The sequence below is a fragment of the Triticum aestivum genome, chromosome 1B (assembly GCF_018294505.1).
Source record: "Triticum aestivum cultivar Chinese Spring chromosome 1B, IWGSC CS RefSeq v2.1, whole genome shotgun sequence".
Classification (NCBI taxonomy): domain Eukaryota; kingdom Viridiplantae; phylum Streptophyta; class Magnoliopsida; order Poales; family Poaceae; genus Triticum; species Triticum aestivum.
This window is the reverse complement of record NC_057795.1, coordinates 447,967,914-447,985,721: the sequence shown is the minus strand read 5'-3', so window position 1 is coordinate 447,985,721 and position 17,808 is coordinate 447,967,914. Positions and strand designations below refer to the sequence as shown.

The window sequence follows — 17,808 nt, the reverse complement described above, 5'->3', positions numbered from 1 at the left end:
ATCAAGGAATGCGGCTTCCAGGTCCTCCCAACACCCAATTGATTCTGCTGGCAAGCTGTTAAGCCAATGCCGAGCTGGTCCTTTAAGCTTGAGTGGGAGGTATTTGATGGCGTGAAGATCATCATCGCGGGCCATATGGATATGAAGGAGATAGTCTTCGATCCAAACTGCGGGGTCTGTTGTGCCATCATAGGATTCAATATTCACGGGTTTAAACCCTTCGGGGATTTGATGATCCATTACTTCATCTGTGAAGCATAGTGGGTGTGCGGCGCCTCTGTATTGGGCTATATCACGACGAAGCTCAAACGAGCTTTGTCTATTGTGTTCGGCCCGGCCGGACTTGCTGTGTCCGGCGCGACGGTTGTCGTCACGTATCATGGGGCGCCCACGCGATCCGTAGATCGATCTTGATTGTCTTTCCTTATCCTCCAATATATCTCGCAAGTCCGGAGCGTTCCCCTGTGGCTTTGTGCTTTTCGAGCGATGCCAGGGTACGGTTCTAGCGGAGGGCCTAGAGGCCTCCCTGTCGCGGCCACGAGGTGGTCGGTCAGCCGTATTGTGTGCTGGTGATGCAGGTTTATATGCTTCCTCCTCTAATCGGGGGAGCAGCTTGCGTTTGGGGTAGCTTTTGGAGTGGCGTTTGAGCTCATGCTCTTCGGCCGCAAGGACTTCAGTCCATCTGTCGACTAGCCGATCTTGATCAGCTCTAAGTTGTTGCTGCTTTTTCTTGAGGCTGTTTGCCGTGGCCATAAGCCTGCATTTAAAACGCTCTTGTTCGACGGGATCCTCAGGCATGACAAATTCGTCGTCGTCGAGGCTTGCCTCGTCTCCGGAGGGAGGCATGTAATTATCATCCTCTACCTCTTCGTCTGCCGCTCTCTCACGAGGGCTGGCTTCTCCGTCCTCTTGTGCTGAATCTTGCTGGAGGGGGTTGTCTTCGGCACTGTCTGGGCTATTATTATCTCCGGTGCGGGAATCTCCATTCTTGCTGTGGCGGGATTTAGAGCGGCGCCGCTGACGCCGGCGCTTGGTCTGTTTCTTGGAGGGGTCGTCCTCCACTGTTCCCTCGCCATTCCCATCCTTTGGGATATCCACCATGTATATGTCGTATGATGAGGTGACTTTCCAGTGCCCAGTAGGTGCTGGTTCTTGGTTGTCTCCGGCATCGTCGTCCATACCGTCGATGTCCTCGGAGTCGAAGTCTAGCATGTCGGTTAGATCATCGACAGTGGCTACTAGGTGGGTGGTGGGTGGGCCTTGAATTTCTTCGTCGTCCGCATCCCAACCGTCCTGATCGCAGTCCGGCCAGGGCTCTCCTGATAACGAGAGATTCTTCATCGAACTCAGGATGTCGCCGAAGGGTGAGTGTTGAAAGATGTCTGCAGCAGTGAACTCCATGATCGGCGGCCAATTGTATTCGATTGAAGGGGGCGCGGGAGGTTCGGAGTCCGGCGAGGAGTCCGGCACCTCGGAGTCACGGGCTTCACAAGGGACAAGGTTAGTGTTTGGCTCCATCGCCGTAGAGGTTGCAGCCCCCGAGGCGGTGTCTAGCCACCCATCCTCGATCTGTGCAGCCGGCTCCGAATCGAGGGTCGGAGCGGGCTCGTGTGCGGCCTCCAAGGCACTGTCCGGCTGCAGAGCTAAATCATGCCCATCATGACAGTGCGGCGCGCTCGGCTGTGACTCGAATCCATCGAAGATCAAGTCTCCACGGATGTCAGCCGTGAAGTTCAGACTTCCAAATCTGACCTGACGACCAGGGGCGTAGCTTTCGATCTGCTCCAGATGGCCAAGCGAATTGGCCCGCAGTGCAAAGCCGCCGAATACGAAGATCTATCCGGGGAGAAAAGTCTCACCCTGGACTACGTCATTGTTGATGATCGAAGGAGCCATCAAGCCTATCGGTGACGACACAGAGGAACTCTCAATGAAAGCACCAATGTCGGTGTCAAAACCGACGGATCTTGGGTAGGGGGTCCCGAACTGTGCGTCTAGGCGGATGGTGACAGGAGACAAGGGAGACGATGTTTTACCCAGGTTCAGGTCCTCTTGATGGAGGTAAAACCCTACGTCCTGCTTGATTAATATTGATGATGTGGGTATTAGAAGAGTAGATCTACCACGAGATCAAGGAGGCTAAACCCTAGAAGCTAGCCTATGGTATGATTGTTGTTCTGTCCTACGGACTAAAACCCTCCGGTTTATATAGACACCGGAGAGGGCTAGGGTTACACAGAGTCGGTTACAATGGTAGGAGATCTACATATCCGTATCGCCAAGCTTGCCTTCCACGCCAAGGAAAGTCCCATCCGGACACGGGACGAAGTCTTCAATCTTGTATCTTCATAGTCTTGGAGTCCGGCCGATGATGATAGTTCTGCTATCCGGACACCCCCTAGTCCAGGACTCCCTCAATAGGGAACATCTTTCATTTTCTCTCTATCTTCTGCCGTGGTCGGGCATTGAGTCTGACTCAACTTCACACCTTGTAATACAGGCAAGAACCCTTTCTTTGCCTGATCCATTTTGAACCTTTTCAAAACTTTATCAAGGTATGTGCTTTGTGAAAGTCCAATTAAGCGTCTTGATCTATCTCTATAGATCTTGATGCCCAATATGTAAGCAGCTTCACCGAGGTCTTTCATTGAAAAACTTTTATTCAAGTATCCCTTTATGCTATCCAGAAATGCTATATCATTTCCAATTAACAATATGTCATCTACATATAATATCAGAAATGCTACAGAGCTCCCACTCACTTTCTTGTAAATACAGGCTTCTCCAAAAGTCTGTATAAAACCATATGCTTTGATCACACTATCAAAGTGTTTATTCCAACTCCGAGATGCTTGCACTAGTCCATAAATGGAACGTTGGAGCTTGCACACTTTGTTAGCACTTTTTGGATCAACTAAACCTTCCGGTTGCATCATATACAACTCTTCTTCCAGAAATCCATTCAGGAATGCAATTTTGACATCCATTTGCCAAATTTCATAATCATAAAATGCGACAATTGCTAACATGATTCGGACAGACTTAAGCATCGCTATGGGTGAGAAAGTCTCATTGTAGTCAACTCCTTGAACTTGTCAAAAACCTTTTGCAACAAGTCTCATCGTAGTCAACCTGTTTATCACACTAGAGTTTACCACCAGCTGCAACTGAAACAGATACTGGCTTGATTGCTTTTACATTGCTCAGAATGGAGAGCCATTTGTTATTGATGAACGAATGGGTACTACCAGAATCAACCAAAAACTGCATAAAGGTGCCTTGCATCTGCATAGACAACTTAAAAGACATGGTGGTAGGTCCCTGTTCACAGGCAGCCGCTGAAATAAGCATGATATTATCTAAATCACTATCGGTGTTGTCAGGAGAAGTTGTAATTGAGCCCTGGAGTTGCTCAATTAACTCTTGCACTACATGTAACTGCACTGTCGGTTTGCATTGATGATCCTTAGACCACTTCTATCCACAAATGAAACACAAGCCTTTGGCCTTCCTGTAGTTTCTCAGGTTAACCCACTTCTCATCAGTAGTGTTGTGTTTAGAGCTGTCATGATTCCTCCTGTCCTCAGTGCTGCGTGTTCTGGGGCCAGTGGTAATTACATGAGCAGTGATTCTCTTACTATTGCCCAGCAACTGCAGTCCCGTGCTCTCTCCCAATTCCTCATGCAGGAGAGCCAACTCATATGTTGTATCCAGGTCCTGGGGTTTCTGCATTGCGATAGTCATTCGCACCCCGGGTTTAAGGCCATCCACGAATCTGGTAGTGTAATGGAGTGCATCTGGGTTGTCCTCATATGCTGTCAACTGATCATAGAGTTCGGCGAACTACTCCACATATTCTTCCACACTGCCGGTCTTTGATATTCTGAACATTTTCCTTAGCAAGTTCTGATGCTGATTCCTTCCGAACCTGTTCTGCAGAACTTGACAAAATTCGGTCCAATTCAGATGAGAGAATCGTCTCTGTATAGATTCCAGCCAACGGGCAGCAGCACCTTCGAACTGTGAAGTTTCATAATAAACCCATCGGCCATTGGGAGTGCCCCACATCCTGAAATAGTCCTTGCATCTAGCCTGCCATAATCTAGGATTGGTTCCATCAAATCTAGGCAGGTCAACTCGCGGACCTGAATGGAATTGCTCAACTGCTTCCCCAACGGCGAATTCCCTGGGTGACTGGCTGTCACGTGGGGATTGGAGATCTCGCAGCCCTCGCGCTGGTGGTGGCACATACAACGGTTGCCCCTTCCCTCTCTGGATCCGGTCCCGGGCGGTGAACTCCGACGAGAAACCTTCCTGGCCTGATGCCGCATCATGAACCCCAGACGAGCTCTCTGGTCTCTAATCCCCTTCCAATTTGTCAAGTCGGTCCATCTCCTGGCGGATCTGCTCCATATCCAGGTTGATCTCTGAGCGGACGCCATCGATCCGGGTGGAGATCAGGCCATCCAGGGTGCGGGTAGTGTCCTGCAGCAACTTGGTCATGGATTTGAGCAGGTCATCGTCATGTACCTTGAAATGGTGGTCGAGGTCGTCGGAAATCGAAGATTTGACGATTTCGTGGATGTTCCTCCCTTCCGCCGAGAGCTTGTCCATGGCTCCTCCCGATGGCGGAGACGAAGACGGGTAGCGTGCGGGTGGCAGGGAATCTCCAGGATCTGAACGGCTCTGATACCAGATGTAAGCGCTGGCCGGATTTCACCGGAATTCGGCCATAGCCATGAATATTCCTCCCATCCTCCCTCATAGCGAAATACAATAGTCAGGCCGAAGCCACCAGTTCAATCCCGAATCTCAACCACACACACACGCGCGCGCGCGCCAATAAGAAGGCTATTGTTACACCCTGTCAACGGGACCAGTCTGGGCCTGCAAGCCACTGGGGAAGGTTACGGTGACGATTGGGCCGGGCCTTCGGCCCATGAGCCAGAGCTGTAAACCTTTGAGCCTTGACTTGATCACCCTCGACACCAGTCACAGTGCTCGAGCTACTGACAAGAGGGCACGACAAGACTACTGGGGAGGCTCTACGGGGTCCTGGCGAGTCCTAGAGCATGGTGGCGAGCTCGGGTGAGCACAACATCGACAAGGACGACGATGATGAGCTCCGTTGCGGAGTGGGCTTCGGGCGGCGATGGCAACGGCGGCTACGGTGATGGATCCGCGCGGGGGAGCGAGGGGAGAGACGTGGTGGCTCACCGGGAGCCGTAGGGAAGTGGTAGTGTGCTCGGGGAGGCGCGGAGCATCCGGAATCAATGGCGATAGACGGCGGTGATTCGAGGAAGGAGAAGAAGATGGCGGCGGCATGGAGGCTTCCCAGCTCGTTCCGTTCGGCGTAGTCGACGTAGTCGATGTCCGGGAGCCGTTCGGGCACGTCGGCGGGGCAATCGGGGCACGGTGGCCGCGGGATCGAGCGTCGCGACGGCGAGCTCTCGGGCAAGCTCGCAGCGGGAGCGATAGAGAGAGCGAGGGGGGAAAGTGGGGGTAGCTAGGGTTTCCAGGGGGTCGAGGGTGGCCTTAGCCGCGCGGGGGCTCGGCGGATGGTCGCCGCGTGGCCATCCGCGACCTGGACGAGCGCCCGGCGGCCACCGAGCTCGGATGAGCAGTAGGAGGAAGGAGGGGACTCCAGGTGGGCTGGGACGCAACTGTAGCTAGTAGGCCTAAGTGCACAGTAGAACTTAGGCCCCTTTTTATTTTCTTATTTCTGTTTTCGGTTTTTCTTTTGTGTTTGCAAAAAGTTTATCACCTAAATGATTTTTATAAGATAAGGGAGCTAGCTCATAAATTTCAGTGCAATATATCCTAGCACCAAAAACTAGTTTGGGTAAAATAGTATTTCAAAATTAAATTTAGATTAATTTTAAGGTTATTAATTTTTGTTGTTAGCCATTGTTTCAGGTTATTAGTGTCACTTAATTAATCCATAAAATGTAGGTTACTATTTTATAACCGCCTCTGAATTATTTTCCATTTAATGAACATTTTAGTTTCTGATTTGAACAACTTTTATTTTCCACTTTGAATTTAATTGAAGTTTGAATTAGGAGTTTGAAAAGCTATGTGATGCAAATGATGATTAGACACTATTAAATTTGCTGACATGGCATTAACTAAGGGTGATCACTATAGTGTGATACTGGGGACGTTACAGCGGCGTCCTGGCGGCAGCGGCTAGGTTAGGAGCGCGACGGCGATGCTCGAAGTAGGCGAAGAACACTGACAGCGTGACGAAGACCGGCGCGGATGGTGGCGTTCCCGCGCCAAGGGAGGCGGCGCGACGCATACCACAGAAAGTCGACGCGCAGGGACGGCGAAGTGGACCGCGGGCCGCGGCACTACGACCCAAAGGGGCGACGCAGCAGCGGCGGGCAGGTCGGGGCGGCGGCAGGGACCGCGGGCCACGGCGCTACGGCCCGATGGGGCGGTGCAACGGTGGAGCACGGGTCGGTGCAACCGCGGGGACGGCCTCGGGACGGCGGCTGGGACCGCGTATCGCGGCACTACGGCCCGTAGGGGCGACGCAGCGACGATGCGCGAGTCGATGCAGCCGCGAGGTGAACCACGGGGCGGTGGCGCGCGCGAGGTCGGGGACGCCGCTTGGTGGAGGCGGGATGGCGGCGGAGTCCGAGATGAGGCCGGTGACGACGGACGGTGTGGGACATCATGCAGACGAGCTTGTCAGCACCGGCACCCGGGCTGCCAAAGCAGCGCCGGCGCCCGGGCAGCGAGACCCAAGCGACCAACGGAGCAGCGATGCCCGAGTTAAGGCAGCCGACGAGCCTAACGCAGCCGTCCCGACGCAGCCGAGGACGAGGCCGACGAGCTAGACCGCCGGGCCGTCGTGCAAACGCGGCGGAGGCGGGTGGCGTGGATCGATTGGCAGGCCGACGCGCGAGCGGCGGCTATGATTTGCCGCCGCATGGCGCGAGGCCGCCGGGTGTAGGCGATGCAAGTGTCTCGGTCGGAGCAGGGCGGTGACGGCCGGCGCAGGGCGACGGGCGGGTCGGCGCGTGGACGACGGCCTTGAGGGCTACCTGTCGCGCGAGGCCGCCGGGTCGGTGAAGTAGCCGGCCGGTCGAGCCGGTGTCGGAGTAGAGGCGCGGGGTGTCGACGGCGGCGGCGGGCGACGCAAACCGATCAAGCATAGATCAAACAATAAAAAAAAACGCCGATCAAAACGACCGGCGTGAGAGCGAAAAAAACCCGGAGCAATGGCTCGGCAAGAAGACTCTCTAGGGCAGCCGGCCAACACGGCCGGCGGACGAACCCTAGGTACGGGCGGCGCGGCCCTAGGCGGCGGTCATGGAGGCCGACCGCCCCGGGGGCGGCGGTCGGGTGCGGAAGCGGTGACGGCTAGGGTTTAGGATCGAGATAAGGCTGATACCTGTTAGAAATGAGAGAGATTTGGTGGAATAGTTTGTTGTATTGTTTGAGCCTCGTGGGCATATATATAGGAGTACAATGATCTATTTGAAGTATAAGATAAGGCAGAACAAATTCTAGTTTATCTTGTCTTTTTTAATAATCATGATACTCAACAGATATCAAGTTGGCAACTCTGGGCCTCTCCTCATTTTCGTTTGTGCACGTTCATCGGCAATGTAATGCTTTGGCTCATGTTTTAGCTAGGTCTTGTTTCGTGTTTCTTTAACTTTGCTCCCGAGTGTATTCAGGAGACTTTGTATGACTTCGCAAAGCCACCGGCGCTACCGTGTTCGCTCGGTGAAGGGTAGCTGTACATCGACCCTCCCAGCACGAGGTCCTCAAAATCTGAAGGATAGTTTTGAAGGGTGGTGTTCTGTTCCTTTTATTTTTGCTGGGCTGGTTCACACCAGGAAAGCCTCGATTCCCCCGGGCGTCATGCCGGCGTCCCGACGGCGCACGGCGGCGGAGTTCCAAGGGAACGGCAGCCTAATGCCGCCGTCGGCGCACGTCATCGCTTCTCCCCGCGGCGGTGGCGCGCCCAACCGGGAGGAGCACGCGAACGGCGGCGGCCCGGCGCTCCGAGGAGCAAAGCCAAGAGGCGGCGGCAGCGTATTCTCAGCCAGTAAGGTCACCGGCAGGAGGCGGCCGGCGGGGCGCACGCCACTATGGCGACTCGGCATCTTTGCCTCCCTCGCATTGAATCTCGCCGCACTCGCGCTCCTACGCCACCAGTACATGGTCAGCTACCCGAACCATCCCGGTGTCGTCTCTCCAGGTCAGCAACACCGCGCCTGCGCCCCGCAGCCGGGCACCAGCGGCGCGGCGGCGAGAGCGCCGTCGACCGGGAAGCCGGCAGTGACTTCCGACTCTGTTATTAATCTGGACCAGTAAGCCCCCGTTCCTTCAATTTTTCTCTGTAGTAAATTTCTGCATTGAAATATCTCCAATTTGAAAAGCCGGCGAGGAGTGGCGGAGCATGTCCTTGTTCAGTGTCAGACAATGTCATAGAGGCCATCTCATTCTACAAACGCGTTTGACTGACTTTTCGTTCTGTCGCTGCAGCGGGGACCCGACCATGTTTGAGGCCTTCTGGAGGGAGACCGGCGACGCGGCGGAGCTCGTCATCCCGGGGTGGCAAACGATGAGCTACTTCTCCGACGTCAGTAACGTGTGCTGGTTCATGGTGCCTGATTTCGATCAGCAGGTGCGCCGCCTCCACCGCACGGTCGGCAACGCCGCCGTGGACGGCTACCACGTCCTCGTCGGCACCGGCTCCACGCAGCTCCTCATGGCGGCGCTCTACGCCCTGTCGCCGGCGGATGCCGTCGAGCCCACCAGCGTCGTCTCCACGGCGCCCTACTACTCGGTAAGTGCGATATTACAAAAAACAGTTTCCACTCAAGTTCAGACCGTTAGTCGCTCCCTAAGTTTACATAAAAAGTCACTCTTGATCTGACCATGGATCATGGATGCAGTGGTATCCTGCCGTGACCGACTTCCTCCGGTCCGGGCTGTTCTGCTGGGCCGGCGACGCAAACTCGTTCGTCGGCGACGCCTACATCGAGCTGGTGTGCTCCCCGAACAGCCCCGACGGCGCCATCCGCGACGCCGTGCTGGGCTCCAGTGGCGCCGGGAAGGCCGTCCATGACCTTGCCTACTACTGGCCGCAGTACACCCCAATCACTCGACGGGCCGACCATGACATCATGCTCTTCACCATGTCAAAGAGCACCGGGCACGCCGGCACGAGGATCGGGTACGTGTCGCTCGCCGCAACTTCACCGAACGTTACTCTGAAGTCTGAACTGCCCAACCTGAAACGAAAAGCGATGCTTCTGCAGGTGGGCATTGGTGAAGGACCGGGAGGTGGCGCGGAGGATGACCAAGTTCGTGGAGCTCAACACCGTCAGCGTGTCCAAGGACTCGCAGCTGCGCGCCGCCAAGGTGCTCAGGGCGGTCTCCGACGGGTACGATTACGACGGCGGCGCCTCGGCCTCGCGTCACCGGCTGTTCGACTTCGGGCGGCGCAAGATGGTGGAGCGCTGGAGGATGCTGCGCGAGGCCGCCGCCGCGTCCGGCATCTTCAGCCTGCCCGAGGAGACCTCCGGCCTCTGCAACTTCGCCAACGAGACGGCCGCCAATAACCATGGTACGTAGTACGCTCACACCATGGCCTAAAGTCTCGCGTGCTCTCAGCTCTCAGTCACCCACCTCGCGCCATTGTTTGATCTCTTTCTGCAGCGTTCGCGTGGCTGCGGTGCGACAGGGAGGACGTGGAGAACTGCGCGGGGTTCCTCCGCGGCCACAAGATCCTGACAAGGAGCGGGGACCAGTTCGGCGCGGATCCGAGGTACGTCCGGGTCAGCATGCTCGACAGGGACGACGCCTACGACATCTTCATCGGGCGCCTCGCCTCGCTCAAATGACAAATGAAGACCGACGGCAGCGCGTGAAGGCTTCATTCGTCACGCCGGTGCTGAGTGGAAACCTCTTATTAGGCTGGTCATAGTGAGGAGTAACTTAGACTAGTAACATGCATATGTTACTAGTCTATGTTACTACCTCTATAGTGGATAGTAACATATATGTAGTGTCATGCATCACCTCGTTTATTACTTTGTAGACTCATTTTGCATTGGGAACCGCTATGTGATGGTAACATATTATGTTACTCTATTTGCATCTCTCTTCATTAATTACTTGACACATCATTTTTTTTTGCTTATGTGGCATGTATGTTACTACCTATGTTACTCCCACTATGACCAGCCTTACCCGTGCCGCTCTACAGATGGTTCTCCGACCAATAGTATCTCTGTATTCAACACATTTCTTCATTTAAGTCACTGTATTTCACCAGCTGGATCCCACCCACGTGATTTGACCAGCTGGACCTACCTACGCGATTTCAGTCATGTCCCTCGCTTTACACACTAGCAAGTGTGCACGCGCAACGCATGTTTAACGTCTTGACTAATATTACAACCGGATATGAGAATTAATATGCATAGAAAAATATTTTTATTTTCCAACCGGGCTCTCAACCCCTTTCCATTAATTTCGCAATCAACGGAAATACATCAGTCTGTATCCAGATGTTCTTAGTGCCCAAACCACTACAACTAACAGGATGAAAGATATAAGCTTTTTTGAGATCAAATGAAGCTGAAAGGGGAGAGCGAGCTGGCGCACCATCAGGAAACCCACCGCAGGATGATCCTGGAACGGACCACCCGCCATGGGACGAAAACCTGATGACACTCACAAACCGCAGCCCAAAAACGACAGGAGAGGAAATCCCAGGATGAGGCAAGTTAAACAACATCTGCGACTAGGCTAACCGTAACCAGAAGACATAAAACCAGCGGGCATCAAACCCCAGTGGGAGGCGGCAAGCAAAAGGACCGAGCGCTGAGCACTGCTAACCAATCTGGATCCCTTCTCTGTCACCCAAAAGGGATCTGCCTCGAGGGAGGGACCTGTCCGCCAGCGCAGCAGCCGCGTGAGCCAACCTCTTCACTCCAGCCTGGAGCTTCGCCCTTTCTTCTTCCTTTAGCAAACCTGCCCAGTACAGCAAAAACGAGCATGCAGTGAAAACAGCCTCAAGAGGAGAACGAACAATATGATTATCAAATGTGACTTTATTGCGGAGGGTCCAAATCCCCCAGCATATTGCAGCAATAATCATCATGTAAAACTGTTTCCCATCCGGAAAGAACTTATAAAGCCAAGTTAAGCTTTGCCACAGAGAGCGAGGGCAACATGAAACCCCGGCCGTCATGCCCAACACCCCCCAAACCGACCGAGCAAGCGAACAGGTAAAGAACAAATGATTTGCTGTCTCGACTTCATTACAGAAGGAGCACACAGGATTTCCCGGCCAGTTTCTAATGCGCATATTATCACGAGTGAGAACTGCGTTCTGAAACAGCTGCCAAAGAAAAATCTTAATTTTCAGCGGAATAGGTGCTTTCCATACCATCCTATAGTTAGGACCTGAAAGATTTCTTTCCAACCATACATATACGGATTTAGTAGTAAACTTCCCTTTACTATCAAAATCCCACAAGATTCTATCTCGGGAGTCATTCAACGACAGTTTCTTAGCCTCCATAACCATCCAAGCCCACTGCTCACCCAACACCCCAACCAGTCTACGTCTAAAGCCCAGCTCATAGTTGTTAGTCGCCCAAGATGCAACCGTGCATTCCTGCTCCTGGCAAATACCAAATAGATCAGGAAAGTGATCTTTCAACGCAATATTCTCAGCCCACGGATCATACCAGACCCTAGCCAGGTTTGCACTTTCGATTTTAACTTTTCTTCCTGCCATATAAGAATCCTTGACCTTCATAATTGCTTTCCAGCAAGGAGAGTCCGAAAAGCGGCTCCGAATGGTAGCCACTGTTTTGTTCCTGAAGTATCTAACTCTTACAATACGCTGCCATAGCCCATCACTTGTTTCTAACTTCCACCACCACTTAACAAGTAGGGCAATATTTTGTTTATGAAGATCTTTAATCCCTAATCCCCCAATCCTTTTCGATCGACATATCCTCGTCCACTTAACCATATGGTATCCATGTTTCTTATTTTTCCTCCTCCAAAAGAAACGTCTGCGATGTTTATCCAGCTTCTCAATAAAGGTCTTATTAAAAAGGAACATTGACATGAGGAAAGAGGGAATTCCATCCAAACTGGACCCTAGCAACGTTAGTCTAGCTCCAGAAGATGCTGCATATGCTACCCAGGCATCAAGTTTTTTGATCATTTTTCCGTCAAGGAAATCTAGATCCGCATTCTTGAGGGTAGAATAAGTAACAGGGACTCCCAGATATTTCATGGGAAGTGTGCCCACTTGACACCCAAACATGTTGGCATACACCAAATCAGTATCATTATCCCCCCCGATACTAAATATTTCACTCTTCTCAAAATTGATCTTAAGCCCAGACATAAGTTCGAAGAGATAAAGCAAGAGCTTGATATTCACAGCTTTGTCAATATCATGCTCAAAACAAAGTACTGTGTCATCCGCGTATTGCAGGATGCAAACCCCATTCTCAATAAGATCAGCAGCTAAACCTTTAATGAGGCCATTTTTTTGTGCTGTAAGTACCATTTTGGTCAGATAGTCAGCCGCAATATTAAACAGGAAAGGGGAGTGAGGATCCCCCTGCCTCACCCCCTTAGCACTTTGGATGTAAGGTCCCACTTCATCATTGATCTTGACACTAACTGTGCCATTCTTCAGTATTTGCGAGACCCACCCACACCACTTAGAATTAAACCCACGTTTCCTATGACAGTCAAGCAAAAAGTCCCAATTGACTTTGTCATATGCTTTTTCAAAGTCAAGTTTCAAAACCACTCCCACCTGCCTTCTGAAATGAGTATAATGCAAAATTTCATGGAGAGATAGGATTCCATCCAGTATGTGTCTCCCCTTAATAAAAGCATTCTGGTGAATACTAAACAGCTTGTGTGCATATTTGCTAGCTCTAATATCCATGGCTTTTGTAAGTAGTTTGTAGGGGCAGCGCAATAGACAAATGGGTCTATATTGTTGGATCCTACTAGCATCAGTTGACTTAGGCAACAAGGTTATGATGCCATAGTTAAGTCGTTGTACATCTAGCTTGCCATCATGAAACCAATCAAATAAGCATAGAAGGTCTTGGGCTACTACCTCCCAGCAGTGTTGATAGAATTCTATAGGAATATCATCTGGACCAGGGGCACGGTTAGAATTCATGCTAAACAAAGCTTTCTTGATTTCTTCTAACGAAAAAGGTCGAGTTAATTCCTCATTGTCACCAGGAGTAATCATCTCATCCTGAGACCATAGAGCAGCATCTATCTGACATAAGTTGCCAGGAGCTGGACCAAATAAGGATTTATAGTATTCAGTAGCATGGACCAGAAGGTTTTTAGTGCCCTCAATAATAGTGGACCCACACTCCAGGGAGATCATGGAGTTTTTCCTACGACGGCCATTGGCTACTTTATGGAAGAAACCAGTGTTATTGTCTCCTTTCAGAAGCCACCTCTCATTAGAGAATTGATGCCAGTGTAGCTCTTCTTCCACATACATCTTATTAAGCTCCACTAGAATATCCAACTTCCTAGTGTAGGCATCCCCACATAAACCATCAGTCTCTTCCAGTTTTTCAAGCTCCTGCAACTCGAGCTTGATAATTTTTCTCCTGATCTTATTGTGACCAAACAAATTAGATCCCCAGCCCTTAAAAAACTTCTTAATCCTCTTAAGTTTAATATTCAAGGAGTCAATGGGGTTTGAAGTGTATACAGGCCTCGACCAGATCTCAGAAACCAGAGGGAAGAATTCTGGATTACTGAGCCAAGCATTATCAAATTTAAAACACCTGCTACCTGGTGTTCTAGAGGAGGCACTCCCACCATCCACTAACAAAGGGTTGTGATCTGATATATCCTTGACCAACTTATGTACAGAAGCAAGAGGGTATAGATCCTCCCACTCAGGAGACATGAGAACTCTATCTAGCTTTTCCAAAGTTGGGATTTCTTATTTATTTGACCAGGTGTAACACCCACCAGTCATATAAATCTCTCTCAACCCAAGTAGATGAATAACAGAATTAAACACCTTCGAGAAGTGGGACATAGATGTTTTTTTTGTTCTTCTCCCCACCATGCCGAGTGATATTAAAATCTCCCCCAACTAGATAAGGAATATTACTGCTGTGACACATAGATGATAGTTCAGCAATGAATTCAGGCTTCTGTTCATCATGTGCAGCACCATACACAGTCATCAAGGCCCAGCTACAATTTTTGTTCTTATCGAACAGGTTCAGCTGCAGGATATATTTACCACACTTAGTCGTAAGGATATCAAATTTTTCCTTGTTAAGCCCACAAAGAATGCCACCAGATTTCCCCCTTGAAGGGATCCATTCCCAATGAAACTTCTGATAAGGGTCAATTTGCCTAAAGAAAGCAGGAGTATACGACTTCTTCATAGTTTCCTGAAGTCCAATAAAATCCAATTCATTGGCACTTATCATGTCAATGAGGCAGGTGGACATGCCTTTTTTACCCACTCCCCTACAATTCCAAAAAAACCCTTTCATTTATACCGATCGGGTTTATCTCTCACTTTGGTAGGTCTGCCAGGTTCCATAGCAGCCTTACCCACCCCCTTTTTCTGTTGACTTCTAGTCATAGGCCCGCTGGATTTATTGGGAGATAAAACCACCACCGATTTCTTACGGTGATACTTCTTTTTCTTGTTTTTAGATTGAACCAGGATGAATGGTTCTTCAATATCTCCACTATCATCGTCCCATGTTAAAGAGAGGGGCACATCATTGCCAAACCCATCACTGACAGTTATTTTTTGTGAATTACTATCAATGTTTTTATCCTGCAACAGACATCTAGAAAGTTCTAATTCACGTAAAATATCAACAGTAGCAAAGTCATCATCAGGTATTTGTACCCCCATCAAAGATGCACGCAGTATAATGGCAGAGTCAGATAAAGCATGAAATTGATATTTTGAGCTGGGCATATTCGTACCTTCCAAATTGCGCTTCTTCATTCTGTTGGTGGCCACATCTCCCACCTTCTCCAACTTCTGCTTCTGTCTGCGCGAGATATCTTCTCCCTGACTCATGCAGTCATGAATTGGGGATCCAGAGGGAGATTCAACTGTATAGACACTGCAGTTTTCTCCTCCTTCCATGAAACCCTCTTCGAGAGGCACAATGTGAGGCAGGGAGGGCCAAACCACATAGTCTGACAAGGGAGGAAAAGCATTCCCATAAGTATTCACATCGTGACACATAAACAGAGGTGAGGGTGGAACAGGAGTAATCATTCCCCAAGCACCTTGATGCACACTGATCTCATTACTGGGAGATTCAGTCATCTCTTCCACTTTCAAATCCTTAGAGACATTCTCACATGATTTTTTATCAGATTGAGATCCACAATAAGACATTTTTTCAGCCGCATGTTCTCTGGCCATAGTCTCAATCAGAAGCTCTGTGTTGTTACCTTCCTCACTCTCATCTTCTTCTTCACTCTCAGCCACTGCCGGAAGCCTCTGCATACCCTTACCATAGTTCTGAGAGGAAACATTACCAGTCATGGATGTATTCGTCTCCCCCTGCCCCATGGAAGAAGCAGGATATGAGTCCATCCTTGCTTTCTTGGGGAAGGAAGGAGATGCACTGCTATCCACAGCAGTATAGGACTGACTTTTCTCAGCACCCACAGTCACAACTTTTTCAACTTCATAGAAAAAATCATAATACTGTTCTCCCAGCATTCCTTCAGCTGAAGGGGGAATTTTCTCAACCTCTCTACAACCGAGAAGGATTCTAGCATAGTCAGGTTTATGAACGGTCGATTCATCAACTTCTAAAGTAATCCCAACTAGAGCTCCAGCATAAGCTATATGTTCAGTGCATCTTTTCTCTATGGGAATGTTGTGAACCCTAACCCATGCTTTCTCCATAATGCCTTTGGCTCCAATAGAAGCAGTCCAAGGAGTAATACATACAACAATGTTCCCTTCCTTCAGAGGCAAGCGTTTTCCATAACAACATGCCCTTTCTACTTCACTAGCATTAGGGAATCGCATCACATACTGAGCAGGGCCAATAGAGCGGGCCGTACAGCGCCATTTCTTTTTCCCAGGTTTTTTGGCAAATATAGCATTAAATTCCTGCTCAATGTCTTTAACAGTAGCATCACCCTCCACTATAGTAATCACCACATTATTAGTTTTCTCTGCACTATGTTTAGCAGCACACATATCAGGAATATAGAAGAATCCCTGACCAGGCGACTGAAACCCACACATGAGAGGAATGCATTCCCAAGGCCTCAGAACTTGGCAAAGCTGAGCCATATGACCTAATCTGTTGCATTTTTCACAGCGAATAGTAGGACAGCGAGGAGTGAAATGACCTGGGAGGGAACAGTTGATGCAGATCTCGGCATTGCCCTTGGTCGTTGCTTGCCCAGGTGCAGGATGCGGAGGCGGCTCCTTGGAGCCCGCCGTCTTCTCCTTGGTCGCGCCGCTCATGGCACGCGCAGCAGCTTCCCATCTGTCTCCAACTTCACCATCACCAGATCTCGAATCTCCCGACGTCGCCGGTGGCGGATCTGGCCGCTGCCACACCATGTGTCGAGACTGATTTGGTAGCGGAGCCCTTCGCCCACCTCCGAACCCTCCGCGCGCTGTGTTGTCGCGCCAACCACCAGATCTCCCCCCGCCCCGATCTCCCATCGAGGCGCGCGGCGCACCCCCCGCCTGCTCCGCCGCAGTCACGTGGGCGAAGGATCAGTCGTCACCGCCAGCCTTGCCCCGCCACCAGCCAAAGGAATCAGGGAGGAGAGGATTGGGGAAGGAAACCCTAGGGCGCTCCCATAGATGCTTGAAGAGAGGCGCGAGGTGTGCGTCTCGCGTAGTGGAGGTAGGTGGGGGAAATGAGGCGACTCCCCTCGCCCCCTCCGCTCTAGAAGGCGCCACGCTCGGCCTGGTGTTGGGCCCCGCCTGTCGGTCGGGTGGCCATGAAGGGGCTCCCACGCGTCCCGCCGCCATTAGCAGGCGGTTGGTGAGGTGCGGGGCCATCCCGACCCGGTCCGCGTCCGCCTGAATCTCCACATGCCCCCCGTGTACCGCACCATGGATCGTGCCATGTGTCGCACCCACTGGAGACGCGCTCACCGCCGGGGATCGCTCCCTTATCCTCGCAAAATGACACGACATCGAGATAATGTCACCAATGTCTATGAATTCCCCTGCACGGAGGAAACGCGCATCCACTATGACTCCGCGGTCATCCACCAGATTAAGCCGGAGAGCATCACGCCGGAGAATCAACTCGCCATCATGGAACGTGAGCGAGCGGTGCTGCAGATCGGCGTCGTAAGATATGCGCCATCTCTCGTCCCGTGCGTCGCCCTGTGTGTCGTGCGAGCACGAAGCCATCTGAAGGGGGAATTTTCTCAACCTGTTTGGTGATGGTTGGCTGTTTAAATTTTGGTTCTCCAGTAGAATGAGTTTTATAGCACCAAACTTTTTATCAATCGACTATAATTTAAATGAGTTTTAGAAAATGCTATATTTTAGCAATATACATTATAGTAGAGACACAACTAATTATATTAGATATCTTAATATGCTTACACAATTCTAAACGTGTCAGTACTTAAATGCATGTCTGGACTATTATAGATTATATTTGAAGGTGCGAGGAAAAATTCTATAATCAAGTGAAAAGTTAACCCAATTTCAAGAACCTATATAAAAGTTATAAGACATAAAAGCACCCCATGCGAATGCCATAATGAGTCGGTACTTAGATG

The 17,808-nt window shown here is 50.8% G+C and overlaps 2 protein-coding genes across 3 annotated transcripts; one reads left to right on the top strand and one right to left on the bottom strand.

Annotated features, from left to right (window-relative positions):
- Positions 1–7,648: 7,648 nt before the first annotated feature.
- On the top strand, positions 7,649–10,215 carry LOC123130433 (tryptophan aminotransferase-related protein 2). The gene is made up of 5 exons (XM_044550331.1): positions 7,649–8,330; positions 8,506–8,809; positions 8,919–9,199; positions 9,285–9,592; positions 9,685–10,215. The coding sequence occupies exons 1-5, from the start codon at positions 7,702–7,704 to the stop codon at positions 9,867–9,869; spliced, it is 1,707 nt and encodes a 568-aa protein (XP_044406266.1). The 5' UTR covers positions 7,649–7,701; the 3' UTR covers positions 9,870–10,215.
- Positions 10,216–10,592: 377 nt separating this feature from the next.
- Positions 10,593–16,375, bottom strand: LOC123092451 (uncharacterized). Of its 2 annotated transcripts, XM_044514243.1 has the most exons (3): positions 15,319–16,375; positions 15,007–15,225; positions 10,593–11,004 (listed from the first exon to the last, which is right to left on the bottom strand). In XM_044514243.1, the coding sequence occupies exons 1-3, from the start codon at positions 16,343–16,345 to the stop codon at positions 10,865–10,867; spliced, it is 1,386 nt and encodes a 461-aa protein (XP_044370178.1). In that variant the 5' UTR covers positions 16,346–16,375; the 3' UTR covers positions 10,593–10,864. The 2 variants fall into 2 exon arrangements, with proteins under 2 accessions (XP_044370178.1, XP_044370171.1); XM_044514236.1 differs by having other exon boundaries at positions 15,007–16,375.
- Positions 16,376–17,808: the final 1,433 nt, after the last annotated feature.